The 27,803-nt window shown below is 45.9% G+C and overlaps 2 protein-coding genes across 4 annotated transcripts in view; one reads left to right on the top strand and one right to left on the bottom strand.

Annotated features, from left to right (window-relative positions):
- Nucleotides 1-169: 169 nt before the first annotated feature.
- On the top strand, nt 170-7,347 carry LOC144178645 (CDGSH iron-sulfur domain-containing protein 3, mitochondrial-like). The gene is made up of 4 exons (XM_077706650.1): nt 170-397; nt 1,279-1,413; nt 3,689-3,833; nt 7,209-7,347. The coding sequence occupies exons 1-4, from the start codon at nt 341-343 to the stop codon at nt 7,250-7,252; spliced, it is 381 nt and encodes a 126-aa protein (XP_077562776.1). The 5' UTR covers nt 170-340; the 3' UTR covers nt 7,253-7,347.
- Nucleotides 7,348-17,992: 10,645 nt separating this feature from the next.
- The window catches only part of LOC144178644 (semaphorin-5A-like), a 179,877-nt gene continuing 170,066 nt past the window's right edge, over nt 17,993-27,803 (bottom strand). For all 3 annotated transcript variants that reach the window (XM_077706647.1, XM_077706648.1, XM_077706649.1), the window contains 2 exons: nt 25,265-25,432; nt 17,993-23,156 (listed from right to left, as the gene is read on the bottom strand). In XM_077706647.1, coding sequence (XP_077562773.1) covers nt 22,816-23,156; nt 25,265-25,432 — 509 coding nt within the window. In that variant the 3' untranslated portion in view covers nt 17,993-22,815. The remainder of the gene's footprint in view (nt 23,157-25,264; nt 25,433-27,803) is intronic.

Below are 27,803 nucleotides of genomic sequence, written 5' to 3'. Positions count from 1 at the left end.
TAAATGTGACAAAAATATTTTATGATACTAAGAAAGAAAGGTGTTTTCTCTAGCTTTCTGAGCTCGCTGTGACGGCGAAAGGATGCGATCACAGCGCCCCTGGCAACTGTAACGGTCGCAGCACTCATTCCGCTGCAAAGCGGGTGAGCTACTATATTTAAAGGTAAACAGGAGTTGACTTGCTGCCCTTGTGAGCTTGTAACCATTGTAACCCCGGTAACTGTCGGATTTGACGATTCCCCTTTGACCGCTTGGATTTCACGTGCGGCTGCGCAAGTTTCCATTCGCTACAAACCGGTGGCTTTTGGATAGGGCTGCGTACACTTCAAAGAAGACTGACATGTCTATTGCACGTAGGATTTCCCCGAGGATGCAAATTCTGGTTTGGCTTCAAGCGGTGAGCTTACTAAAGTAGCTTTTCCGTACACAAACACGCTTAAATTGCTTAAATCGGGTTCTCGTATTATCCAAACAAGTTGGAATCGCTCAGCACGTCACCCGTGAGTGTTGTAAAGAAGAAGAAAACAGCTCATATTTACGTTTGAAAAACATTTCTGTTCTGTATTTCCTTTTCCTTTTCCAGATTTCGAGATCTAAAATAATATAGGTCACATCCTGATTAGGTACAAGGCTTCTTGGCCAATCCCCCGCGTGGGTATGTGCCATAGTCTGAGGCAACCAACCAACCAACCAACTCCGCCTGTTGGTTCACTTGACGAAGTCTTTACGAAGACGTGACCGAGACGCACTCACTTGACGAAGACGTGAATAACTGTAGTTATGAGCTTAAAAATGATAAGGGATCATTCGTAACTAATACAAGTCGGTACTAATCCGAGAAACGTGATCTGCTATTGAGAGAAAAATTGATAAGACGTTCGCAGAGGCATATTAGTAGTCCGTTGCTTGAGGGCTGTTCTCTTTGTTTAATTTCTACTTGATTACACGAGCTGAACTAAACAGTGAGTCATAAATAAAGGTTGAACAAGTGCACCTCAGTTCCAAAGAAAACTCCGCATGTTAAAACTTACTGCTTTCGTGGCCTAATGCATGCTGTGTGCTAAAGGGTTAAATACTAAGTTCGAATTTAAGCGCTCTAAATGCCTGAAGTTTTCAGCAGAGATTTTTATTGAGGTTTCACAGAAGCACTGGATATGTGTTATTGCGCACAGACTACCCATTTGGTGAATGCCTCAGGGTGGTCTCAGGTGTGCCAATTTTGTTCAAGCTTATGTGCACCGTGCATGTTTCTGATCGACAGTTTCTTTTACCTTGCAGGCGAAATGTAGTACGGCATCAGCATCAAAGGAGCCAGTGAAAAAAGGGCAGATAGCCAAGAGGATCCCTACATTTGTGAAACTTGAAGCTGGTAAAACTTATTCGTGGTGCGCCTGTGGCCTTAGCAAGAAGCAGGTAAGAAAATTTCAAATCAGTGTGCTTAACTAGACAATGCCTGAAGTAAATGACCCCTTATCAACAGATGTCTTATCAAACTATGAGGCCGCAAAACAAGGTGGTACACTATTTTACTGCCTGGTACACTGTTTTGCCTCTTCATAGTCTGGAGTTCTACCTGCTCATCTCCAGCCTCTCCAACACGCCTCACAACACAGCCTCTCCTCCAGCCTTCTATATGCGCAATCACCCCCTGTGTCGACTCGCCACCAGGTGGCCACTTAGAAATGGCGCGAGTACAATGCTCCTCTGGTTCCTTCAGTGCGCGAGGCTGAAACGCATCACTCCTCCCCACATCTTGAAGTACTAAACCCTTACCCGTTACTGAGAAGTATTTATCAATAAGGAAGGTGCCAACCTGGCCATGGCAGACCCTTGCTGACCAAAATAGGAAGCATACATTGTGGTCTGCTTGCTTTGTTTTGTACAGTCTGTCATGTGTTACCTGGATATGTGCTTCACATATTGTTAAACCAGTGCCAACACACCGCAGTAGTGAGCTCATAGGCATGTCGTTCCTACCTTGCTCACGTCTACATGCACTCGTAATCTTTATACCCGTGTCACACGGGCACTTTCAATCCGGATTGATGCGAAGTGCGATTGACTTTTTGAGCCCGCTCGACGCACCGCCCCTGCTACATGGCATGTTTCAATCCCGTTCGAGAAGTTGCACCGGCTGCACTCACGTACGCCAGTTGGCGCCGAAAATGTACTTCGCGGCCGGCGTCTGGTAACTTTGCGCGGTCGTAGGTACAAATAACTATACAAATATTCACGCACGCTTATTTGGGTCAAGTTATTTGATACAATTTGTGGCGTTAGTTGAAGTTGTCGCCTTCTGTGCCATTAGTCAGCAAGGACGAGAGTATCGCTGCTTTCGTCCAATTGCGCTTGGAAACCTCAATCATGCTTGGAAAACCAGGATTGAGTTCGAGCAGGATGGGGCTCGATCGCGATTGAAACATGCCGTGTAGCAGCGCCCAATCCGGGTTGAGCTCGATCCAGATCTACCGAATTGCATTTGAAAGTGCCCGTGGGACAGGGGTATTACTAGACAATGCCTGAAGTAACAGACTCCTTACCAGCAGGTGTCTTACCAAACTATGAATGGCAGAACAAGGGGGTACACTGTTTTGCCTCTTCATAGTCTGAAGTGCTGTCAGCCTTCAGCCTCTTCATAGTCAGCAAGAAGTGCTGACTATCGCCTCTAGGGACAACTGGCAGGCCGCAGTCATGGGATTTTGAAGCAACAAAGTGTTGACATTCCCTGCTGCTTCAGAATTGCAGCGTAGCGTTGTTATTGCTTACTTTCGTTAGTTCAAACGTTGGGGGGACGTGGCAAGTAAAACTATTTTGTTAGTTATGGACCAAATTTATTCAGATTAGGAGATTTTATGTAGTTAACTAACCTAATAACAAAGCTGAAATCAGGTTAAAGATATCTTCTATACTTTTCGAGTTACCAGACTAATTACCTTCACAAAGCTGCTCCAAGATTAATGAACGAATTTGGTAAGAACTCAACAAGATTTTTATCTCAACGTAACCAGGAAGGTCTATTCTGGGCAAGGAAGCTATTTGATTATTGCTTTATTTCCTTTGGGTATTCAAAAAGAAAGAGAAGTTTCACTTTCTTTTTGACAAGAAAATATTTCTTATTTCAAAAGGAAGGTGAAACTCTTCTTGTTCTTTCTTTATGCCTAAAGGATAATGCAATAATCTAATAGCTTCCTTGCACAGAATAGACATTTCTGATCCCACTGACGTAAAAATCTCGTTGGCTTCTTGTGTAATTAGTTAATTATGCTGATTGCAAGTTTCAGGTAATTAGTCTTCTAACTCCAAAGGTATCTTTAAGCTGATTTCAGTTTTTTTGTTAGAATGGTTAGCTACATAAATGCTCCTAATTTGATTCAATTTGGTCCATAAATGAAAAAGTCGTTTTGCTTGGCGTCCCCTTGCAGTTCAAATTAACAAGCTTTTACTGTATTGTATGAAGCAGTTTGGGGATAAACAGTCACGGCCCGTTCACAGGCTTCTTTCTTTTTAAGCGACTTGTGTGGATAAATGCAGACAGCTTTTGATGATTTTTTGCCAGAATTATGCTTCCTGCACATTTTGGTTACTGCTGGTTGCTGCTCTATTTGTCACTGCAGAGCTACTGCATCGGTGACTTCTTTAGTGTGGTTGAGTTGGTGCAACAATACAAGTGCCTGCTTTTTCCCTCTAGCCATTCTGCGATGGTACCCACAAAGGCAAGGAGCTCGGTGTTGGTCCCATCCGCTTCACTGTCGACGAGACGAAGAAATACCTGCTGTGCAGGTGCAAGCAGACCAACAACAGGCCCTACTGCGACCTGACTCACGTCAAAACTTGTAAGTTTTACATTTCTCGCTGCTGTTTCAGTATGGGCTTTGATGACTCACTGAGAGGCTGTATGGGTAAATGTGTTATGGAATTTTCTTTAAATAATTTTGTTTAAAAGGGGTTGTTGTCGTCGGAATCAGGGCATAAATATCTCATGGGATGCAGTAGTTATTAGACAGCATTGTGGGCTTTTTTTGTTGTTGTTGCACTGTTTGAAACAGTGATTAGGACGTTAACAGTGTGAGGCATCATATGAGATGCTGGAATGGTGCACTACAAATGAATGGCATTTATAGCCACAATGGATGCTGATGTAGGTAGCATGGATTGGTATGTAAGATAACCGATGGTGTGACAGGGGCTCACAGAGAAGATAAAGGGCTACGAAAACATAAAAAGGAGTTTTCCTCTGCTTCTAGGTTGCAGTGCTGAGAATACAAACATGCTGCTGCATGCACTAGCAGCTGTTGGCCTGTGAAAAAATGCCCACTAGGCATGTCCACCCGCGCATTTTTTTCTCGAACTACGATTCTACATCACAATCTGTGAAAGCTGAGAGTGAATTCTCAAGTCCTGTGTAAATGTTTTTGAAAGCAGAGAGGGAGATAAGTGCCCGAAAATGAAAAACAAACGCAGTTGGTAACTTTGTTTACCACACAGGCTCCATCATGTGAACGTTGCCAAATGTGCTGCCTCGCTACCATTTTAGTTTTGGTTTAGATAATGCATTGTGTCAGGTGCGCAAGCTCAGTAGAAAGATTTATGACTATGAAAGTGCAAGCTGGCACTTGTTACTGCCTGCGGTGTAGGTATATTTAGGGAAGCAAGCAAAAAGAGGGAACAAGTGGAAAGCCACCTTCTTCCTCGTTTTCTTGTTTTTTATGTGGAGAGGGTTGATTATGTGAAAGGAAACCACTTTTAGGTGCTTAAAGGAGCCATGAAGAGAAAATACAACTTCGTTTAATTTGAAAGAACTAGGATTCAGTATCTCACTCAGCTCCATTAGAGCCACAAAAGATGTTTTTTTAACGAGAAAAAGCAAGAAGTATTTAAAAACTTTCAAATTTTGCACCACAGTGACGTGTTATGAGCAAGAATGACGTCATACGGGCCAACAATAAAATATAATTTTCAGTGCTTAAACTGCACGTTAGCATTCAAGTGATGTGGTCAAATGGAACTAGAGGCCCCATTACAGACGTCGAGTCATCTGCCGTCACGACAGGTCAGTTAGGCGGCCGCCAATCGCGCAAACAAGGTTCCGTGACGTCATAGAAGAGCTGCGGGAAATTGGCTAGGGGGTCGCGACTGCTTCACACGTTTTCTTTAATATCTCCGTTATTTGTTCGAAGATTGCGATGATAGTGATATCATTGTTATCGGGACTAAGCAGTCTTTCTAATAAACCCAACTTGTATTTTGTCTTCATGGCTCCTTTAAAAAATGCTGTAGCAGCTGGCAATGGGTAACATACTTTTGTTATGCGCCCGTGTTGGGCTCAGTAGTGGGTGCATCTTAGTAGTTGCCCCAGCATCCCTTGAGGCTTGTGTTAGCCCAATGCTGATGCTATTGGGCCCCCATCAGCTGAGAGGCACGCACCTCAAACAGCCTGTCTAGCTCTGCTGTCAAGTCTTCACAATCGGCCATGGACGCAGTGGTGATCTCCTTGGTGCTTTAGACACTGATAGGGCATTGCATTTTCCTCGATTGCTCCAGACCAGAGCACCCTCGGAGCTGTCTCCTGGGAAGGGGATAAAAACCTAGGAGGGTGACGGTACCACAAAAGTGCTTTACAAACAGGCGTGCGAGGCTCTTCTGGAGACGGAAGCGACAATGGGAACACATAAGTTAATTTTAAGGTACCTGATAACTGCAGGGGCCTGTTTTTAAAAAATGTAGACGATCATCGTGCTTTGCTTTCAGGATAGCGAACAAAAATAGCGTGTCTCCGGGTGATATATCTGAAGCTGAACCAAGCATAAGAGGAAACATGCAGTCCTCCGGGGGAGTTGCACTTGTAACTCAAAATTCAGTTCTATGCCAGTACATTCCCCTCCAAACCAATCTTGGAGTGGTCACCGTGCAGGCCGTTATTTCTAATAAACTGTGGCCGTGTGCCTGTTATTTCGTTATACGTACCTCCTGTCCACAACCCATTTAGTAGGGAACTCCAAACAATAATTAATCAGCTCCCAGAACCTTATATGTTAGTGAAGGACATCAATGCTCATCACCCACTCTTGGGCTCTACACGTGCTGATGTTTGAGGATGGCTCCTTGAAAAATTTTTGCTGTCAGCCCACGAAAACACAGCAGGGAACTGCTGCATAGATCTGGTCATTGCCTCTCCACTCTTGTTTCCAGTCACTGAGTGGAAGGTGGTTAATTTGTGGGAAAGGGATTACCCCCTAGCCAGCTTTAAATTTCTAGATAGTAGCAAACCGTGCTGTACCTCATGTCCCCAAATATTCGAGAATGATGCACCAGGTTGAGAAAAGTTAAAGAACTCTAAGCTTCGTTACGCACTTTGGTGTTGATGAAGCCGTAGGGATCATGATCACTGATATTACCAAAGCTGCCCACAATCCACTCCCCCAACTTCTATCGATAGGATTATCAAATCGAAATGACTGTGGTCATGCCCGTAAACCTGGGGAGTGTTGCATAGGTTCCCTACATCTAAAAACCTGTTCCCATTCAAGAGGAAAAGCCTGTGGTAGGTGTATTCGTCGTATTGCGAAAAGAACACTGTTACACAGCTCCAAATTAGCACAGTTGGAGACGATCTGCAGGACCAAACGAATGTGGTAGGGGAGCACTTGAGCACATATCGAGCTCAATTCACCGCATATAACTTTTTAAAATGCAGAAATCTGGAATGCTTATTAAGGTTATGCACCGCATACATTACCTTATATATTTTGATTGTTCTCACTTGCATTTCAGGGCCCCAAGTATCCTTATCATAAAAACCAGAGTGCATGTAGACATGCTCACTATTTATATTACTTGTGAATATGTCAGTATTCAAGACTTATTGTTTGCAAACACATCCTTAACACATTGGTTTAATGTCTGCTGATTAGACGTTTCTTATTCTTTTGAAACCAAGATTTTTATTGCTTCTGTGATTATTATTAGCTCCAATGACTGCCCGTTTAACCCAATGTAGCGTGCTTCTTGTTCCTTGCTCAATGTGCCTTTGAATCATTTATGGGCAGTATCAACCTTTGTGTAGATGGTGACATTGTCAATACCAAATTAACACTTGGAGGTGTTTCCAGATTTTTATAACTAATTTATTTTTAATTGTGTGCTCAAGTTACGTCAGCAAAGGTGGTATGTTCGCTTCCAAAATGAAAGCATGTTATTTTTTATTGCAGTTATTCCAGAGGGCATCCGCTCAGCTCTGAAGATCAAGCTGTAGTGGATGAAGCTGCTCAAATCACTAGTTATATTTGTTGAATCGTTCACAGCTGCCTTTGTAAAAAGCATTAATAAACAACAAATCTTAGATTTTGATATTAGAAATTATGGCATCACATTTTTTTGCTGTTATAATAGCTTGGAAACAAAGGGGCTGGGCCGCTTGTCTGCATTCCACTGCTGTGCTGTTGCGTTGCCACTGGGACTGAAAATGTTGGCCTTTGTCTCAACAGGAACCAATGCTTTGCTCTGCAGAACCTTTTACAAACTTACTTGGCTGTCAGAAGGTTTGTAAAATATCTGAAAGGAAAGCAGTTGCGTGCATATTGTTTTGGCGAGAACTCTGCTGGAACCATTGTAACTGCCTGGAGTTAGTACTCTTATGGAATAGTGCAGTCAGACAAAAAGCCTAAAAATAGGCATGTCGCGAACAAGGCGCAAGGCAACATTGCGTCTACGGCCCCTGGACCTGCAGGCATGAAGCATGTCATGCGGCCCCCAGAGTGGGGCCTCTGGACCTGCAGAAAGCGAAGCCCGCCGCCCGAACATGAGAGATTGCGGTCTTTCTAGGCCTCTTTACCTAGAAAGAGTGCAAGCCTGCCGCCCGACTCTGAGCTCTTGCTGAGAGTGAGGGAACTGAACCGCAGAGGGTCAGTGGCAGAAAGGACTCGACAGGAAGATGTGCATTTGTAGGCGCAGTGCTTCATTTAATTAAAGCAATTGTTTTCATTTGCTTACTGGAAGTTCCAATGTTTGTTAATGAGTGCCACGGACAAAAATTTTGGTTGGAACGTCATCGGCTCATCTGGTAAGCTCAACGCACTGGAATGCTACCTCAGAAAGCGGGCCGCTCTCAGTTTTTGAATGAGAGTCACAATGCAATGCAGAGGGACCTCCAAAGAGATGAAGCCGCAGTTTTGCATGCTTAGTTGAAAAAACTAACGAAGAACCTGGAGGCCCTCAACAACAAAATTGAGATGCTTGTGCAAGGTGAAGATTCTGAGGGCGAGTGCGCGCAGGTGCTGGAGTACAACGACCGCATCCGGTCGTGTCTCACACGACACCAGCAACGAATAGACTGCAACTTAGTGCCGAGTGCTGCCACGCCAACGGTTAACAATGCCATTTTCGGCACAGAGCAAACGCAAGAGGGAACAGGTGTAAGATCAAGTTGCCAAAGCTAGAGCTCATCAAGTTCAGCATGTGAAGCAACAGGTGGTAGCACATTTGGGGACTCTGAGGAGGTCGACAAAAGCAAAAACCTTTCATCTATTGATGAGCACAACTTCCTGAGAGCGCCCATCACTGGAGACGCCGCCACTGCTACCACTTAACTTCCGCCAAGAGCTTATTGCTACAACAATGCCATGCAGCTTCTGAAAAAGCGGTTCAGGAATGAGGATGAGGAGCTCATCCTCATTCAAGAACATTTCAAGATGTTGATAGATCTGAAGCCTGTTATTTTGTTGCAACATGCATGCGGACTGCATTGACTCTACGACACCCTGGCCGCCCACATCAGAGGCCTGGAGACACTTGGGTGCAAGCTGGAGACTTTCAGTTACATGTTGCTACCGATTGTTTAAAGGGCATTGCCAGGTGACCCGCTACTGGATTATACTTGAAAACGCGTCCTCGAGACATGGAACGATACTGACAGCTGACAAACGCCTCACTGAGGGTGGGCCTCAACGATGCACAAAAAGGTAATGTGACGTCTTTTTGTCGGCTGCCGGACTTTCTGAGAGTAGAAGCTGAAAGTCGCGAAAACCTGGCTGCTCCCCATCACGTCCATGTAAAGCAGGAAGCAAAGCATGATCAAAAAGATTGCCAGAAACAAACTGAAAAGCATGCCTCCTCCATATCAACCTTGCATCACAGTTGCCGTCAAGAATGCTGCTTTTTCTGCAACAACAATGTGCATTCCACTCGGAACTGAAGTTCTGGAAAATCTGTTGAGGAAAAGAAGATGCTGCTTTCTTATGAACGATGCTTTCATTGCATGACGGGGGAACACCAGGCACGTGCATGCCGTGCGAACATGAAATGCTTTAAGGGAAGACACTGGTCTTAAAACAACTTCTTTTAATTTTCAAGTGAACTTTGTGAAACATGTCAGTCTTGCTGCTTTTTTCCCACTGATTTCAAATATGCCATTATTTTTTCAGGTGGTCAACTAGTTCCCAAAATAATTAGAGATAATTAGCCATTTTTTGGTCAAACAATAGACAAAGCAGTGTTGGTCATAAAACTGTAATCTTTATATTTTCCAATACTATGAACCCTGGTGAATGAAAAAATTACGCCCATCTTCCCGCGAGGGAACCCTGATGTGATGCAACGCATCAGGGGGGAGCGTTTGGACTGACACTGGTATTGGATTGCGTCAGTCCACTCGCTGAAGGGACTGTCTGCACAGAGGTATCGTCAAGCAAAGTCAAGTCAAGTGCGAGAGCGAGCGCTGGACTGATCCGGCGCCGTGCGCTCCCCCGCTTATATTCCCGGTTTTGAAAGGAGAGGAGCCGAGGGGGAGAGTCGCACGCATGCACACACATGCGCGCACCCAGAGCAGCGAAGCGCACACGCGCAGCTGTTGTTATAATGAGACGGAGTGAGAGTGCGCACACATGCGTGCACCCAGAGCAGTGAAGCGCACACGCGCAACTGTTGTTATGATAATGAGACGGAGTGAGAGTGTGGCGCACAGCTGTCGGAGAGAAGAACGAAGGAGAGTTGCGCATGTGCAGTGAACATGCGGACAACGCTGCGATGACGACGCTGGAGGGACATACCCGTGAGCAAGAGATGCGTTGCATCTAATAAGACAATCAGTTTTTTGATGCATTGCTTGGAACTAATTTTACAGCTCATTAAACTTCGGTTTTTGAAATGGGCATGCCGATGAATGGACAAAGTCTGCCAGAAACTTGCACGCGAACCTGGGAACCAGAATGCATGATGACGTAAGAAGGCAGTCTTGCTTCCTATGGCGAAGGTTAGGTGCAGTGGAGAAATACAGCTGTGAAATCCGCATGCTTTTCAATTTAGGGAGCCCGCACTTGCTTATTATGTCTGCCGCATTGAAAAGGGCCAGTTGTCAATTCGTGGGAAATGAAAGACTAACAGTTGACGTTTTCGGCGGTCGTCAGGAATAAAAGATGTTCCCACGAGTGACGGTGACACTGAACACAAATCAGGTTGGACGTGCTGGAAACAGACGCCATTTGCGACCATGAAATACCAGCTCTGCCACTGTAATTGGCGCGTCGGCTGGGAGATCTAGACTGCAAAATCGCCGACGTCACCAACGGAGATGCTCCTGAGGACATTGATTTACTCATTGGCTCTGAGTACGTCTGGGGCCTCACAACTGGCTGAATGAGAAAACAACGAAAATCTGAAAGCTGTTGAGACCATGTTCGGATAGAGCATGCAGGGTCCTATAGAAGAGACATCTCAGCTGAACCATTGTACTGAGACTTGCTCTGCAGACATCAGTTGTTGAAGACAAGACGGCAGATGCCTTGAGCAAATTTTGGACCCTGGAATTCATTGGAATTAATTATTAGGAAGGCAAGCAATGCGAATACACTGCGATGTAGGTCTCCGGCCAGTACGAAGTAGAGCTGACATGGAAAACAGAGCAATCCCTTGACGACAACAAGAAAATCGCAACAAGACGACTGCAGCAATTAATTAACAGGTGGTTGAAGTCGCCAACTCTTGAAGGATACAATGCAGTCATCAGACAATACGTTGCTCAAGGCATTGTAGAACGCGTCAAGGGAGAAGTGGATGATGGGCAAATTGTTTACTGCATGCTACACCTTGCAGTCATTCACTGGTCCAGAAAACTCCGAACAGTATTCGATGCCTCATCACACCACAAAAAGTACCTCAGTGAGAACCTAGAGACTGGGCCTAACCTGACGGCCTACTGTGTCGGACTGCTCTTCAACTTCCACAGACATCAAACTGCCCTCATTACGGATATTGAATAAGCTTTCCTGCAAATAGGTGTCGGGAAAGATGACAGAAATGCGGTTCTGAGGAACACCCCAAGCTGGCAGCATGACGCCTCCAATTTACACTTGGAGGAATGATGCGCATTCCATTCGGGGCAACGGCAAGCCCATGTCTCGTGTCGGCCACTTGACAGCCCCACCGGAGGAGTTGTGTGGAAGTTTCCCCTCGCTGCACATCAGTTGAGACGCAGCCTATACCGGAGCCAATGACGAGGGGGTGATCGTGACACTCTACAATGATGCTAACGACATATTTACTGCCACCTCCATGAAGCTCCACAAGTGGTAGTCCGATAATGAAGACTTGGATTGCAGTTTGAAGAAGATTACTGCCGATCTAAGCCACTCGGGTACCTGTCCGGAGTGCTGAAGGTCCTAGGACTGACGTGCGATCCAATGACAGATGTACTTACATTCCTGCCTTGCTTGGATAACGCCATATCGGGGAGCGACACTGAGCGTTCAATGCTGCAAACAACAGCGCGAATATTTGACCCACTTGGCTGGTTGCCACCTTTTATTGTACGTGCGAAGATACTCTTCCAGCAATTGTGGCGCCAGTGAATCCAGTGGGACAACCCTTTGCAGATTGTCATTGTTGACGCTTGGGACGTGTTCCAAGAGCTGCTACACCCCCCGGAAATCCAGGTGCCGCGATTTTACGGAGCTAACATCTCTTGACGACAAAAATCGGCATCACTACATGTCTTCGCAGATGCCAGCCCAGTTGCCTACGGAGCAGTGGCCTGCACCACTGTCACTAACGAGGAGGGTGCATGTCAACCATCGTGATGAGCAAAGCACGTGTTGCCCCCGTAAAAGAGTTGACCCTGGTGTGACTGGATCTGATGGCGTGTCTTCTCGCAGCCAGGTTGTGCCACTACATCTTTGACACTTTGGATGAGCGCCCAGCCAATGGCCTGCTTGTGGACAGATTCCGCCATCGCCCTACACTGTATTTTTGGAGACGCAGACCGTTTGAGCACAACCAAATCATTTAGACCCAGAGACCAACAGGCAATCTTCCATGGAAGCACTGTCCTGGAAAAGACAACCCGAGTTTCCCGACTCGCGGACTGCCAGTGGCCCACTTGGCAATGGCAAAATTGTGGTGAGCAGGGCCACCCTGGATATGCCTAGAGGAGAGCGAGTGGCCTCACAGTGTTCTCAACTCTGTGTTCACTGATTCAGAGCTTGAGCAGAAAAGGCAAACTAATGTATTTATTACTAGCAACAGCATCACCACCGGCTACAAATGCCATTTTTGACGTGCAAACTACACTTCATTAATGAGGATCCTGAGAGTCACTGCATGGGTGCTTAGTTTTGTCAGCAAAGTCGAGCAAAAAAATAATGAACCTGACCACTGGCAGCACTAAAGTTGGACCAGGCTGAACAGAATTCGGTCCTTCATGAACAAAGAAAGGGCTTTTCAAGAGAAACCGAGTCTGAACAACCAAAGAAAAGCACCTCCAGACTCGCCATTAAAGAGCATGTCACTTATAATGGATAGCAGTGGTCTTCTTGGAGTCGATGGAAGACTGCAATGTAGTCAACTCGTTTATAATGCAAAGCAACGTATTGTACTGCCTAAAGAGAGCTGCCTCGCAAAGTGGATGGTTGTCCACTGCTACCGTCAAATGCTTCACGGAGGCACCTGTGATATGTTGGCACAGCTGACAGAAAGGTGCTGGGTGGTTAGAGCGGGGTCACTCGTAAAGAATGCGCTGAGGCAATGCGTAACATGCCAGCGCTTTAGCTCGTGGCCGACCACTCTGCTTACCATGCAGCTTTCGGCCAATCGCATATCCGAGGCAGCCCTTTTCGGCAGCCTCCTTCAAAGTGACTGGTGTTGATTTCACAGGGCCACTGCTGGCCAAGGGAGCTACTACAACAAAGTGCTATATCACACTGCTTACCTGCGGTGTCACACGAGCAGTACACCTCGAGCTGGCCAGGGATATGTGAGCGGCGCCCTTTCTTCTCACCGTCAAATAATTAATTTCCTGCCGCGGTGTACCAAGTACCATTTATGGTGGTAACGCTCTCACCTTCAAGGAAACCAGCATGAACCTGACCTAGCCGTGCTACGGACGGTCATACAAAATGATGTCTTCATCACAAAGGTTTTCATCGCAAAAGGTTGTCGTCGCAAAGACCTGTGTTGATAGAAATTCATTGTGGAGTGTGCACCATGCTGGTATGGATTCTATGAGTGCCTAGTGGGCCTGGCTAAACAAGCCCTAAAAAAGACTTTTGGTAATAGTTACCTCAGCTTCAAGCAACTAACGACAGTGCTGCGCGAAGTAGAAGCCATGCTCAATTTTCACCCTTTGACCGAACCATCTGAATCTGACCCCTCTGCCCTGCTTTCTTCCTGACCAGAAAACAGCTAACGTCGACCTTTACCCAAACAACAGTGCAAGAGGATTACGGGTGCTTCCTGTGGCTACCCAAAACAGCTGCTATCCAGTTAAACCAAACTGCTAAGCAACTTTTGGAAGAGGTGGGCATCAGAATACCTTAATACAAAAGATACACAGTGGAACCCCGAAGGACTTTACTGAAGGAGTCCCTGCAGCCCAGACAAATTTAGAAAATGTGATGGGTTGAGCAAACCTTTCCTGGTCTCGGTGGAAAGGTGTGATCCTGTATGGTGTGAGTTCTGGGGGATTGACATTCAGGCGCACCATTCAAGTGCTCACCCTCTCAAAATGAGAGACCTGATGGAAACGACATTGTCATTTGGGGGATGTGTCATGAACGAAGCACAAGACAACATTACGTCTACGGCCACTAAACCTGCAGGCACAGGGCATATCATGCGGCCCCCAGATCAGGGCCTGCCGACCTGCAGAAAGCGAAGCCCGCCATCCGAACAGGAGAGATCGCATACAGCCCCCAGATCGAACCTCCTGATTTAGAAAGAGAGCAAGCCCACCATGTGGCGGCAATTGGACTCTTGAGCTCTCACCGGGAGCGAGGGAAGTGAACTGCAGAGGGGCAGTGGCAGAAAGAATTAGAAAGAAAGATGTTATGCATTTGTAGGCGCAGCGCTTCATTTGATTAAAGCAGTGGTTTTTTGCATGCTTACTGGAAGTTCCGATGTTTTTTTTCAACGTAACAGTCAAGGCATTTGCAGTGGAGGCGGCTGCTACTACTGCCTTTCCCTTCAAGCTGCCACTAGTTTTCATACAGACCAGAGCACAGCAGTTCTATTGTTCACAGGGGCACAATGACAGCAAGCAAACTTTTGAGACTGTGGTCGGCTGTTCTTGACGGCGCCATTGCGTTTCCAAGTATTCATTCAGTCCTTTGTTTCATAGGTTTGGTCGTAAGTGAGACCAGAGGTGCAGCAGGCAGTGTATGTCGAAATGAGGCTTGAATGTCAAATTACAAAAAACAGTGGGCTGCTACATGAAGGGCTAGATCGGCCTCATATGCAGTTTTTACAGAGGTGTACGAAGTGGTACTGCAGCCATGTGCTATCGCAGGAATTTTGGGATGCATACAGGCTTGCATCTGCCTTGTAATTGGTGTAGCTGAGAACATTGTAGCAAGTGTGAAAACATTTGTTCCTTTTTGTCTTATTTTAGCTTCAGGTCTATGTGAAAGTTTTTGGTCTGCGGTTTTGGTATGCAAAGCAAGCTATCGCAATGGCCGTTTAACTTAAGCTTCAGGATTATGTGAAAGTTTTTAGTCTGCGATTCGGGCAGGCAAAGCAAGCCATTGCAATGCCTGTTAAACTCTTTCAATGCCACAGAGAAATACACTTTTATTGTTTCACTGTTTCATGAAGGCTAAATTATCGGGGCAGTGCTTAAAAGTTGTACACATACAAAAAAAGTCTGTTTGTCATCACTGACAAACTGCACATCAGTTAGCTTAGTTTTACTTGCTGTGCAACTAAATGCCTTCCTGTATCTACTGTATATAACACTCGAGTATATTTCCAGCACTTACAAAGGCTACACACATGTTTATGCGGATGGGTTGGTTCGCCCGGGCTCATCCACCATCGGCGTGTGGATCCCATCAGCCCGGTGCACTATCGAAAGAAAACTTAGCCATGAAACATCCTCGACTGCTACCGAGCTGGCAGCTGTGAGGGCTGCACTTCATTACATCAGCGGACATCATGCCCAGCAATGGGTAATATTCCTCGACTCGCGCAGTGCCTTACAAGCGATCCGAAAGCTTAACAACAACCGCAGTCAGCTTGTATGTGAAATTGCCAAAATTCACACAATGGCAGTGCGCGAAGGCCATGAAATCATTCTTCAGTGCGTACCTGGTCACTCGGACATACAAGGCAATATTAGATCCGACGCAGCCGCCAGTGCAGGCCACTTGCTGAGCAACACAACCCAGCTTCCTTTCTCCCGAGAGGACAGCAACGCCCTTATCCTCGCAAGTGGATGGGCTGCACAAAGGTCGGAGTGGCAGGACCCTCACCGCACGTATCTACCACTGCACGCTATTGACCCGCACTGTGACTTCCGTTTTCCACGCGGCCTCAACAAGCGGTGTGAAGGAGTTCTGCACCGACTGCGCCTGAATGTGGCGTTTACTCGGAGTTTTAAGTTTAAGATTGGTTGGGAAGATTCCCCCCTGTGCCGGACTTGCGGTGTGCGCGAGACTGTAAATCACTTGCTGTGCGTCTGCCCTCGATACGCTGCTGCGCGAAAAACTGCAGCGAGCTCCCTCTCTCGTGTACGTCATGCAGGCAGCTTCGAACTTTTTAATTTTCTTGGGCCCTGGACCAATAGTGCTGACAGTACCTTAGGTACAAAAGTTCTGCTCCAGTTCCTACGAGAGACTGAACTGGACAAATCTCTCTAGATCAGAGACAGAGCAAGTGTGTCACGATATCTTCTCTTTCACACTGTGGCGTTCATCTATTTATTTTTCTTGGGTTGGTGTTGTTGCTTTTTTTTTCCCGTCATTTACTTTTCATTTTGTTTCAGCGTTTCCATTAACGATTTTCTTTTCAATTGTATTTTTTTGTCTGGACTCTGTTGGCAGCAATCTCTTGTTTTTCTTGTCCTTTTTTTTCATTTTTTTTAACGCTTCATGTTTGTCTTCTTCCTGCTGTAACCCTGATGTCTGATATGCACCACTCATCACCGTAGTCACGCCCCATCTGGTGTAGCAAGCCTTGTCCCTAGCAGGGCTGACCTCACCAGTTCACATTAAAGAGCATTCTCTCTCTCTCTCTGTATATAACATTTACAGACTTGTGATAATTTGTTCTTTTACATACCAGTGAAATGATCAAATTATTAGAATGTATAAGTATTCTGAGGTATTGCAAAAGTTAACACTTCCTTGTGATAGCTGGCTTGATCTGCTAGAAGAGCTGATAAAGATTGTTTACTCATTTCACTTTTGTTTTGCCGCAGCATGCTTTTGTTTCCTATCTATGTAAATAAACACTTCCGGGCATTCTTGCTGCAGTTTGTTTTTTCAAGCTGACCAGGACGTTACAATCCGAGCCAATAACGAATCCTATGCAGATCTGTACTCTTCCCCCAATTCCCATGAGAGACAGCCTCGAGTGACTTGCATCAATGGTAGCTCTAGATTCCTCTTTGGTATGTGTATGTTGGGCGCTCACCAAGAGGCCACTGTGCTAACTCAGCGATTTGTTGGTCGGTCAGTCCTGTCCACACTTTTATTGATGCCTCTCCATCTGTGTCCACGGCGGACGAGAGCAGTGTGGAGGGGCTTTAACTATTATAACTACCCCTGCTCCCCTAATTAAATTTATGAAGTATAATTAGGAAGGGTAGCTGTTCATGCATGGCTACACAAGGGTTAGAGGAAAGCGTTTTGCCACTCGTTTTGCTCTGTCCAATAGCAGGGATCTGTTCTATGTGCTGTCAGCTGCAGTGCATGCGACGTTCTCGTTGCCAACACGGCTGCTAAAAAGGACAGCACAGAGAACCTGCCAAAATTGTCTGGCAAAGCATGGCTGCCTTTATTTAATGACTTCGAGTAAAGGCAGGCCAGATCGTCATTGCCGCAAATAGCACACACGATTACCAACCACTGACGTGACACCTTGGTGGGAAAAATCAGGAATGCTGTGCGGTTAGGAAGTGAGCAGCAGCCTTGTGCGATTACCGGCAACCAATTCAAAGCCCAAGCAGATTCACCCAAAAATGCCAGGCAAATAAAAAATGAGTGCCCATTCCTTATATGGCACTTCAACATCCCAAAACTAACGTTGAGAACTCGGATCGTGGATTTACTGTGAAAGCAATTTCAAAGCGTTAGAAAACCACGTGTCGGTCCAGTTTCTTTCTGCCATGAGATTGGTCGTATGAGGAGATGGACTAAAGTTTGGGAGGAGGATTGATTGATTGTAGGGTTTAATGCGCCAACGCAACACAGGCGATGAGGTGCGCCGTAGTGGAGGGCTCCGGATTAATTTTGACCACCTGGGGATCTTTAACGTGCGCCGAAATCTTGTGCACACGGGTGTTTTTGCTTTTCACCTCCATCAGAAAAGCAGCCGCCGCGGCTGGAAATTGAACCCGTGTCCTCGTGCTCAACAGCGCAATGCCTTAGCCAGCTGAGCCACCGCTGTGGGTAAGGCATGCACTGTTGGCTTAACGTGCTAATTTGGAAAGTAATTTAAGAAGGGGGGAGAGGGGGGTCACCTCAATCCACTGCACCCCTTTGGATCTACCATTGACGAAGACACACTTCACTTTTTGTTTTTCAAATATCTTTAGTAGAACACATTCATCATGAAGATAAGACATTTGCACGGGTGTACAGTTTGTCCAGCATTATAATATGCTAGCATCTTGGTTGTGTAAAGTGACGAGACAAACATGCAAAAATAGTTGAAAAAAAGGAAAAGGGAACTTTGGCTGTTTTATACATTGCTAATTTTACATCTGCCCAAATTCGGCGAGAGTGGAATTTGAGCTTGAATGTTCCTAATGGTCCGCTGTTTCAGAACCGTGCACAAATCAAGTAATGAGCTATAAGCAGGCCTTAAATATGCTCCTCTGGGTCTGCTGCAACAGTTTAGAAAAAAAGATTGACACATTGTTTCCTTCAGTTATAAATATGTTGTGAAAACATACCCTGCAGTTCGCGGCGTAACAAGACAATAGGGATAAAGAAATGGGAGAAAACGCAAGACTTTTTTGGCACGTTTGTCACGAGTAAGCCTTTAATAAGTGGAATCTCGGTCATACGAATCTCCAGGGGCGGCAAAAAAATTCGTATCACCCGAAAATTCGTATCATCAGAAAACGAGAAAAAATGGAAATGCGCCGCGCATGCGGCAGGCGGCGGCAACATGGCGCCGGCTCTTGCCGTGAAGAGGTGCAGGTAGTTTCAGCGACCGCTTCTAACCTTTTGTTAAAATGCAGCTCAAGATGTAAACTAAATTGCTCATGCGGTAAAAAGGAGCTGACAGTGTTGGAGAAAACTGCACTATAAAATATCATCCGCGCCAAATATCCGCCGCGGAGGTGGCCCAGCCAGCTGCTGCGCGCGCTTTCAAACTGCCGCCGTGAAGAGCGCGCCTCCCCATTGGCGCAAGTCGGCAGGCTCCTCCCACTGCCGCGCATCATTTTCCGAGCGAGGTAGAATCTGACACAGGGGCGAAATCGTCGACACGGGCGTCAAAAGAATGCGCGCTCATCGCCGACACGACGCACGCACACGAACTCAAGCGTGAACCGCATGCAATTCGTGCGCGTCGGCGTGGCGCATGCGTTATTTTTACGCCTGCGTCGACGATTTCGCCCCAGCGTCAGATTCTACCTCGCTCGGAAAATTATGCGCGACGCGCGCGGCAGTGGGGGTAGCCTGCCGACTTGCTCCATTTGGGAGGCGCGCTTTTCACGGCGGCAGTTTGAAAGCGCTCCAGACAGCACGCTGGCCCCGCCGGAGATGTTTAGGCTTACCACGGTTGCGGATATTTGATCGGCGCTTTCCCTAACCGCGCCGACAATGCTTTGTAGTGTCGTTTTCGCCCACATTATCAGCTCCTTTACTGTACAAGCGACTTCATTTGTTTCTTAAGAGCGATCAGAAGCGGTCGGTCGAGCTACCCGCACCACTTCGCGGCCGGTGACGCCGCCATGTTGCCGCCGCGCGCAGCATGCGGGTGGTATTCGCGGCGGCGTCAGCGCGCCTGCGGCGTGTTTTCGTGAGCAGAAAACGCTCCATACGGTTCACGCTTCAACATAATCGACGCGCAAGTGGCGCAGGCAAGGCGACAACAGGATAGGTCGAGCGCGGAGCATTGACAGAAGCGAGGAATGTGGAGAAAGCAAAATGGCGAGGGTAATCGCCGTCAGAAATGAGGGAACGCTTGATTGCCGCGGTTTATTCAAGAAGTATAATACAAAAAAAAAAAAAGAAGCTAGAGGCACCCGAGCTGCAGCCAGCGGAAACGAAAGGTACAGAGAGAAGAGATTGCAGCGGGAGATAAAAGAAGGGAGGGAGAAAGAACAGGCGTCGAGAGGGCGAAACGTTCGGTTCGTTCGGAACAGCACCTCCCCACAAGGAGGATTACCGTCAACGGGGGAGGAATAATGCTTTTGTGCCCGCGCACAACCAAGGCCGCACGGCCGCACCAACACTCCCGCCTCCCGTCCACGCGGCGGCCGTCTGCTCGCGCGTTCGTATCACCCGCAACGGAGAGATAAATGCATACGGATCATCCGAATTTTTTTACATTGCACACAATGCATTTTGGCCGGGGAATTTCGAAAATTCGTATCACAACGAAATTCGTATCAACCGAATTCGTATCACCGAGATTCCACTGTAGTTCCTTTGTGTGTGTCTCTTTTCTTTACCGTATTTAATCAAAGTAATGCGACCGTGACTGTAATGCGAGAGCAAGCTTTCTTCCGAGTTCTGGTGGAGAAGGAAGGAGGAAAAAAAGCAAAGCAGCGAATGCAATGTAAGACTAACAGGGGCAAAAAGGCTGGTTTCATGTGTTTGCCCTGCAAAGCTTGAAGCATTTTTGCCACCATATATACCGTATTTTCACAATTCGAAGCACCCTCCAATTCTAAGCACCTTCCCCTACTTTCAGAAAAAAAATTAGAAAAAAGTCTGCATGCGAATCTAAGCACCTCCTTTACTGTGAGGAGCCGCACCGTGCCTAGGCTATAGATTTACATGGCCCAAGCCACCAACTGCGCTTTCTCGCTCTGTTTTTGAACCTTTCACTGCACTTGAGTCCTTTAAAAGAAATGTTTGATGGAACAAAAGACAACATGCTGTGCGATATTGAGAGCAGTGGCTCAAGTGGTGCTACAAACTCTGTGGTATTGAGAGTGACCGAGTATCAGACGTAAGCTGTGAGTTCATTGTCTGTGCCTACCTTTTTTAATGTTTGCTGTATAAAACATTATTCCTTGCGCCTGTCTCCTCTAGCTACTGCCACGAAAAGTGTGTGTGTATGTGTGTGTGTGGGGAGGGGGGGGGGGGGGGGGTCATGTGAGGTTTTTCGAATATAAGCTCCCTTCCTGGCTTTGGGCATCACAATCTTGAGAAAAAAAGGGGGTGCTTAGAATCGCAAAAATACGGTAAATCACCACCCTAACTTCACCGTTCTAAAATGAGATGAAATTTTTGACTTTCTTGAACTTCTATCTTGTTTACTCTATTCGTGCTCTGGTGAAATGATGTTTATAGCTGGGCACTACAATGCATTTGTAACAAAGGGCCAACATCAGCTAGCATGAATCTTTAGAAAGAAGGTCGCATTACATTTGAGTAAATACGGCATATAACCTTCACTCGCACCATATAGAAATCTTTCTGTACAGCTGAAGATGAATTTACAGCTAAACGTATCTACACGCTCACACTATGTACAAACACAAATGCACTCTTGGTCCCTGTAGAGGAAAAACCCAAGCTGTTACGATACACCTCGCCAAGTGATGAGGCAATGTGTGGAGATGTGATTGGCGTTTGATCAACTGCAAGAAACTTGCCTTGCGTGCACCAGCCTTAGATTTGTTCTGATATGGCTCCGTCACTGTGAAGTTTTACATTGCTGGCAGTGATTTTTTTTTACTCTTCAGGTTACAGCGACACTGGTGAAAATCGATGGCAGATAGTCGGCTCTCTATATACACTCTAAAACAATTTTCTAAACAAGCACCTCACCCAAGAAAAGTTCATAAACGGGAATAAAACATTCTCCCTGCACACAATAAAACTGGATGTTACTCGGCTCGTATAAATTGTTATCGATGGAACTGCGAAGAACCTCTCATCAGCTGACTGACTTAGTGTGGGTTATTGACATGCAATGTTGCCCATTCCACAGGCACAACCCTCGATGTAGATGACAGAATCTGACGATATCTCGCATGCTGTCCACTTCAGCACAAATCTAGGCACACGACGACGCAAACGTGAAACACAGTTCGTTGCTCCCCTCTCCTGCTGGAGTCTCTGTGCACTGTCTTGAACACAAGCAAAAATGCAGTGGAAAACTTGGAGTTGTTGCAACAGAAGACACAAGTCCTTATTAAGGCGTTTCGGAACACATCACTGATGCAGTATGCTTTCACCATATTTGCTTTCACCATAAGGCACTGTAGACGCTGCCGGCAGAAGTGTCGCTTGAAGACTTGGTAAAACTTGGCTTGAAGACATGCGCACTACCTGCACGTGTCGTTGTCTGTCAGGCACTTCAGCTGCCCACTTTTTTGAGCACACACGGGCCGACCGTCCTTTTTACGAAGTGTCGAAGGTGCAACGTGGCAGTGCACCAACCATATAAGCGAACTTTTGTCATCTGTATTTCATTCTGTATCCCTACACATCCCTACGCAACAAAATATCATCATCCTCACTGGATCTCAAATAAGCTCTGAACGGTGTAGACAGTCACGCAACCCCTCGGTCTACGGCCGTCAACTTTTCAGGAACAACAGTGTGCATAGTTTACCTGTGTGATCGGCCCCTTGTAACAACTTCAACAACCTCCTAGACATGATGGTCTTTAAAAAGGCACATTGGTCCGTCTGAGACTTTAAGGCACAGTTGTCACCAGGAATTAGGGCTGCCAATCAACTCTTTTTTAATCTGGCTACTAACTGCCACCGGTCTTGCATGCACAAGTCCCAATGACACCACGAGGCACTGCTGATTGTCTTGTGTCTCTCAAGGCATCCACTCCATGTGCCTGCCAGTCGCGCCAACTGTCCATACCTATTGTTGAGTGCACGGGACTTGGTACTTTCTCACCTCTCGGGGAATATCGATCCCGTTTTCAAGCAAAAGTTATCACCATGTTGCACAAACCAAGCGAGGCCCTGTGTCCTTCTCTTCCAAGATTTGCGAGCGAATTTTAAGTAGGCACAGTCTCTGCAAAACATGATGCACTGCTGGCATGATGCTTCTGGCGGTCAAGAACTGGGACTCTGGTGCGTTCTGTTTGCAGCATCACAGTGTTGCCAGCTGTGGTCTCGCCGACAAGCCGACACCCGCGTTGTAGCAACTGCAGCTACTCTCTGGCCATTCAGGTGGTAGCAGGTCCTCAGAAGTTTTGGTCCGAGTGTATCTGTGCCCGGAAGCCGTTGCGCTTGATGGTGGCCTCCTTCTGGAACTTGCCAGGCGACGTGGTGAGGGTGGAGAAGTTGTTCTTGTACTGCGAGTGGGGCACGTAGGTGTTGCCCTCGGCCTGCACCAGGGGCGTCCCGAGGTGCTTGAGTGCCAGGGGGTCGTGGTTCTGGTGTCGCTTGATGTACCGGTACATGGCCAGTGCTCCGGCGATGGCGCCCACGACAAAAGCAGTGATACAGGCCCCCACCAGGTGCTCGATCCGGATGCCACAGCTGATGCTTTCGCGCTTCTCCTCTGGACGGGGCATTCTTGCAACTGCAATGCAGATTAATGCTTGGCTATAGCTGGTATTCATACACCAAAGCAACGATGGGTAGGACTATTCACCCTTGCGTTTCATCCAAGGCACAATAAAAGGAGATATAATAATGTGTGGGGCTCGCTAAGTTGTTAATAAAATAGGTATCTGTGGAACTATGGATTTGTTTCGCTGTCGTGCAGAAATTCCTTCTTGGCCTTAGATGTGGTCAGTTGAAACAAATTTAAGGGCAACTCACCTGATCACATTCCTATAGGACTTACTAATTCATGACCGACAGACCTACAAAGCATCGTGTACCGATACGAAAAGTTTTACAAATCCATAGAAATGTTCCCAATGGTCTAGTTTGCTTCTTTTAGAAATATATCACTTCCATATTGAGATAAAAATTAAACAAGAAACACATCTTTGTTTGTCTAGTTTTCATTAGATCGTGCTATCTGCCTAGCAAGCCAGAATTTGATTTTTTTTACTTCAGTACAGAAGTGACATTTCTAAAATAAGCAAACTATGTCATTAGGAACATTTCTATGGATTTGTAAAACTTTTTGTATTGGTGCACGATAGTCTTAAAGCTCATGGGTAATGAAGTCCTCAAGGGAATGTGAATAGGTGAGTCCCTCTTATGGCACGGTGTTTATTGTTGTAGTTGCTTTTTGGAGAAACAGGGACATGAAACATAGCTATGGGTATTTATCAAAGCACGCTAACCCAGCTATGAACCGACGGATTTTAAAAAGTTGTAACTAATAGCGTACAACTAGAAATAAGTGACAAAAGGATCAAAAGCTGCTCAATAAACACAAAAAGATGTAACAAACAAACAAACGAAAAAGTCAAGGTAGCAGAAATACACGTGCCATATATTGCTCCTTCCCATTCTTGTGCTCTTTTTTCCGAACAAAGTAGAAAATAAATTGTCCAAATTTCTTTGCAACTTGTGTGTGTTCATCAGTTTCACGTGCGCTGTTACAAGTCAGCCACTGCCCCTCTCTGTGCCAGAACTTGTGAACAGCAGTGGCCACTCATATGGCAGTGAGCTGCTCACCCAACCTGATTTCATAACTTTGTCTCTTAACTTTGATATGAGCACGTTTACAGCCATGTCCTGTCGGCAGAAGCAGGCCTATCGCCTGCCTATTCAACCCTGGCAGTGACAGTGACAGCCTGAACATGCCCGTTCTGAATCCTGTGTGCTTTTGTGTGTGGAATCAGAGTACATCATACACGAAAAGCAGACTCGTTTTGTGGTCAATATCCGTTGCTCAGACCACGGAGTACATAAACCGGCTAGATTTGCCCCGAGTCCTTGACCTGTACGATTGGCTCCTTGGCTGTCAGTTCATGCTACCCAAAAGAAAAGATTGGCGTCTTTGAAGTAATAATTTATCAAGTAGCTAGTCTTGCCCCAATTTCTTAAAAAGCGCACATGCCAGAACAATGCATGAGCTGTGACCGCGAGGAACCCTATTATGGAAGACTCTACATAAATTCTGACTGCTTGGGGCTGTTCTTTGTTGACCTCAATCTTCAATCTTCTGAACGTCCATAGCAGGGTAGTATCAAACACAAAACCCATAGCCTCACCATCTGATTCCATCACGTGCCCCATGCTACATCGGAGGACATTATTTTTCCTAGGGACCACTGGATTGTGCAAAGAGATGTGTCTCATCTCCTACTCGGATTCTTGCAGTCCACAGGACTAAGTGAGGTGTGGTGACATTGCGTGTCTGTTATTTTAGGACTAAGTGAGGTGTGATGACTTTGAGAGATTTGATATGGTATTGGGGACGATTAGGCGGAGCAATTGCCGGCAGCTATGCAAGGCTAAGTCCGCCTTATTCAACAATACTTACTACTACTACTACTACTCCGTCACGTTAGCATTGCGTTGGGGCTAACCCGTTTAAAATTCGACTAGGTACTTCTGAACACTATATGGCGCTTTCTACTGATTCGTCGACACAAAAACAGCCAACTTCAGTGTTTGTGGGATAGTTCGCAGTCCTGAATGCAACTTGAGAGCGAGGATATTGTGAACACCTCCCCTAGCGCTTCGCTTTCAACATCAGGAGTGGCACGAAAGAAGCAGACTCACTGGTCTCCTGTCCGGCAATACACATGCGGCTCTCCCTGGTGGACCCTCTGCACTGGGCTGGGGTCGGATTGAGGATCATGCATGTCCTGCGGCGGTGCTGCTCATTGTTGTGGTCGCACAGGGACCAGACCGACCACTCGTTCCACTCCTCTTCCTCCATCGGGGGCGCTGCACAGAAGACGAACGATCCTATTCATTTACAGGGACTGGAGAAGAAGTGCACTTGCAAGTCACAGAGGGCAGTGATTGTCCTCCAGCTCCTCACTAAAGTGATTCCTGCTCCCATCTCAAGGTTTCCCCTCTCCTGTTTAGAGGACTTCGAATTTCTTAGCGCGTTACATTTGGGCGCAAACTTGAAACTGGCTGCAAAGTGTAGCCAACAGCATCACCGTGGACACTTGACTCCTCCCAAAATCCAACTCAATCCAATCCAAAACAATCTTCAACGTGATGTGAGTAAATTCTGCGAATTCCTGAGTGGACATTATATGGAGGTCAAGGCGCTTGAAATAGAAACGCTTTCAATGTTCCCCGCTCCAATTTTAATGCTATAAAGAGCTGTATAAGTAAGTTTATGAAGGGAAAGAGTTTTTTTTTTTTTTCCACAGTCGGGTGTGTCAAATAAATTATCTTCTGCCAAGTACGTGGTAAAATCAGCGGCAAATTATTTTTCCAATTTGCCTAAAAAAATTTTTCAACATGCGCAAGTAAGTTAACTTACTTGCGCGTTACAATCGGGGGCGCGTTACTACAATTTTTTTCTGTCTACATCATTGACAACAGAAGCAGGAAATTTCGGTCAACATAAGAGCTTCTCTGGGGGAAAAAATGAAATTTAGACAGCAAGGTCTTTATCAATTTCAGGGGCTGCGACTAAACGGTACACACGACTCATTGCTAGCTGGTACTTCCAGTTAGTAGACAATTCTCGGCCCCCTAAGTGTGAAAAGCGCAAGTTTGCAGTTCAGATTCTCACATTCTGGGCGTGAGATGGTAGCCAAGGGTGACCACGAAATGAGAAGCAACTAACATTAATAAACTTTGCCATTCAAAAAGGTTGTTACTCGTTAGTTTCTTCATTTTTCTCGCCACTGCAACAACATTCTTGGCCATCAATGCTACCAGCCCAAAATTCGAGTGCCCGAGCAAAGTGTTTAGCCAATTGCAAGTTAGCCTCATGTCATAGATGACTGCACAGCACAAGACTTTGCACCATTTTTATTCTCACTATTACTGATTTTACATATCGAAGTTTTTTATCTTTTCATGCCAGTAAAGGTTGAATGAAAAGCTCAAACTTGAGGCTCAAACAGCTGAAAGCTGAAGACCTAGATCAGGTTTATGCACATTGTAGTAATAGGGGCACTAATTACATAGCTGACACCACATGGGGTTGTCTCATGCGCATCTAATGAAATGTGAAACAGTATTTGTTAATAATAACAGCAGAATGGGCCACTACAACAGCTCAGTAACCAGGGCTTAGTGTTCATTTAATGTTCAAGCTCACCTTGTTATAAGCCATGATGTGCCTATAGGTACTTGTTTGTTAAGGATCTATGGCTTTGTAGTGAAGAAAGTCATAGTTTTAAAAACTATGACTTGAGTTTTAAAAAAAATTTTAGTTAGTTTTAAAACTATGAGTTTTAAAAAATTGCAGCTCTCACTTTATGTGGAATTTTGAGAAAAGGTGCTGCCGTGAAACCTGGTTACAAGAGGCACTCAAGGGACCCAGGAAACACGTCTTTTGTAACAAAGGTCTCTTGTATGCGATGTTGCTAACATGCTGGGTATAGGAAAGCCAACCAAACTGTTTTCATTTAAATGTCTCTTATAAACAAGTGTCTCTTGTAACAGTGTCTCTGGTAACGAGGCTTTATTGTGTATCGTAGATTATTTTTTAAGCACAACTATCATATTGTCACGAAGATAAGGACGACTCAAAAAAACAAACTTATTGGTATGAACTTGTGTTCCCTGAACAACTCAAAAATACACAGGCGGCGAAGCAGCAGTCAACAAAGTTATGTGCGCAAGCGAGTGTCGGTGAATCGAATGCTTCGGTATCTGCTCTGCAGGCACTTATCTTCCGGCACGGGTGTTTCTCGAACCATCGAATTACATCGAGAACACTGTAGATAAAAGAAGACTATTCTGGGCTAGTGGCATTATGGTGAAATATTCTCCCTATCAAATGAGATAATCCGTGCGGCATAATTAAGAACAAATGGAACATTCGCTTCACTCGGGACACAGATGACACAGCCTGGCGCAGCGGGCGGTAAAAGCAAAAACATAAATAAACAAATCCAATGTATGCTTTGCGGCAATACTCTTAAAGTCCATTGCTCTCATTTCTCACTTGTGGAATGCAATGATTCACTTGAATAAGTACAGGCCTAGCTGACACATGTGAGCATAAGTTTGTCAGCCTAGATCAAGATAATGTCATGGGAATGTACAGTTTGGCTTGTTTAAGGTGCATATTACCATGAACAATGCCTTCAGGTTTGCTTGTTTTGTTACCAGAACATAGCCG

Source organism: Haemaphysalis longicornis, unplaced genomic scaffold (assembly GCF_048455015.1).
Source record: "Haemaphysalis longicornis isolate Haplotype H1 unplaced genomic scaffold, Haemaphysalis longicornis Haplotype H1 scaffold_4, whole genome shotgun sequence".
NCBI lineage: Eukaryota > Metazoa > Arthropoda > Arachnida > Ixodida > Ixodidae > Haemaphysalis > Haemaphysalis longicornis.
The sequence above is the reverse complement of the archived record's forward strand: the minus strand, read 5'-3'. Positions and strand labels throughout refer to the sequence as shown.

Coding starts and splice junctions, on each gene's coding strand:
- LOC144178645 (XM_077706650.1), top strand. CDS start 341: ATGTCTATTGCACGTAGGATTTCCCCGAGGATGCAAATTCTGGTTTGG. Junction 1,414..3,688: donor GTGGCCTTAGCAAGAAGCAG/GTAAGAAAATTT, acceptor TTTTCCCTCTAG/CCATTCTGCGATGGTACCCA. Junction 3,834..7,208: donor CCTGACTCACGTCAAAACTT/GTAAGTTTTACA, acceptor TTTTTATTGCAG/TTATTCCAGAGGGCATCCGC.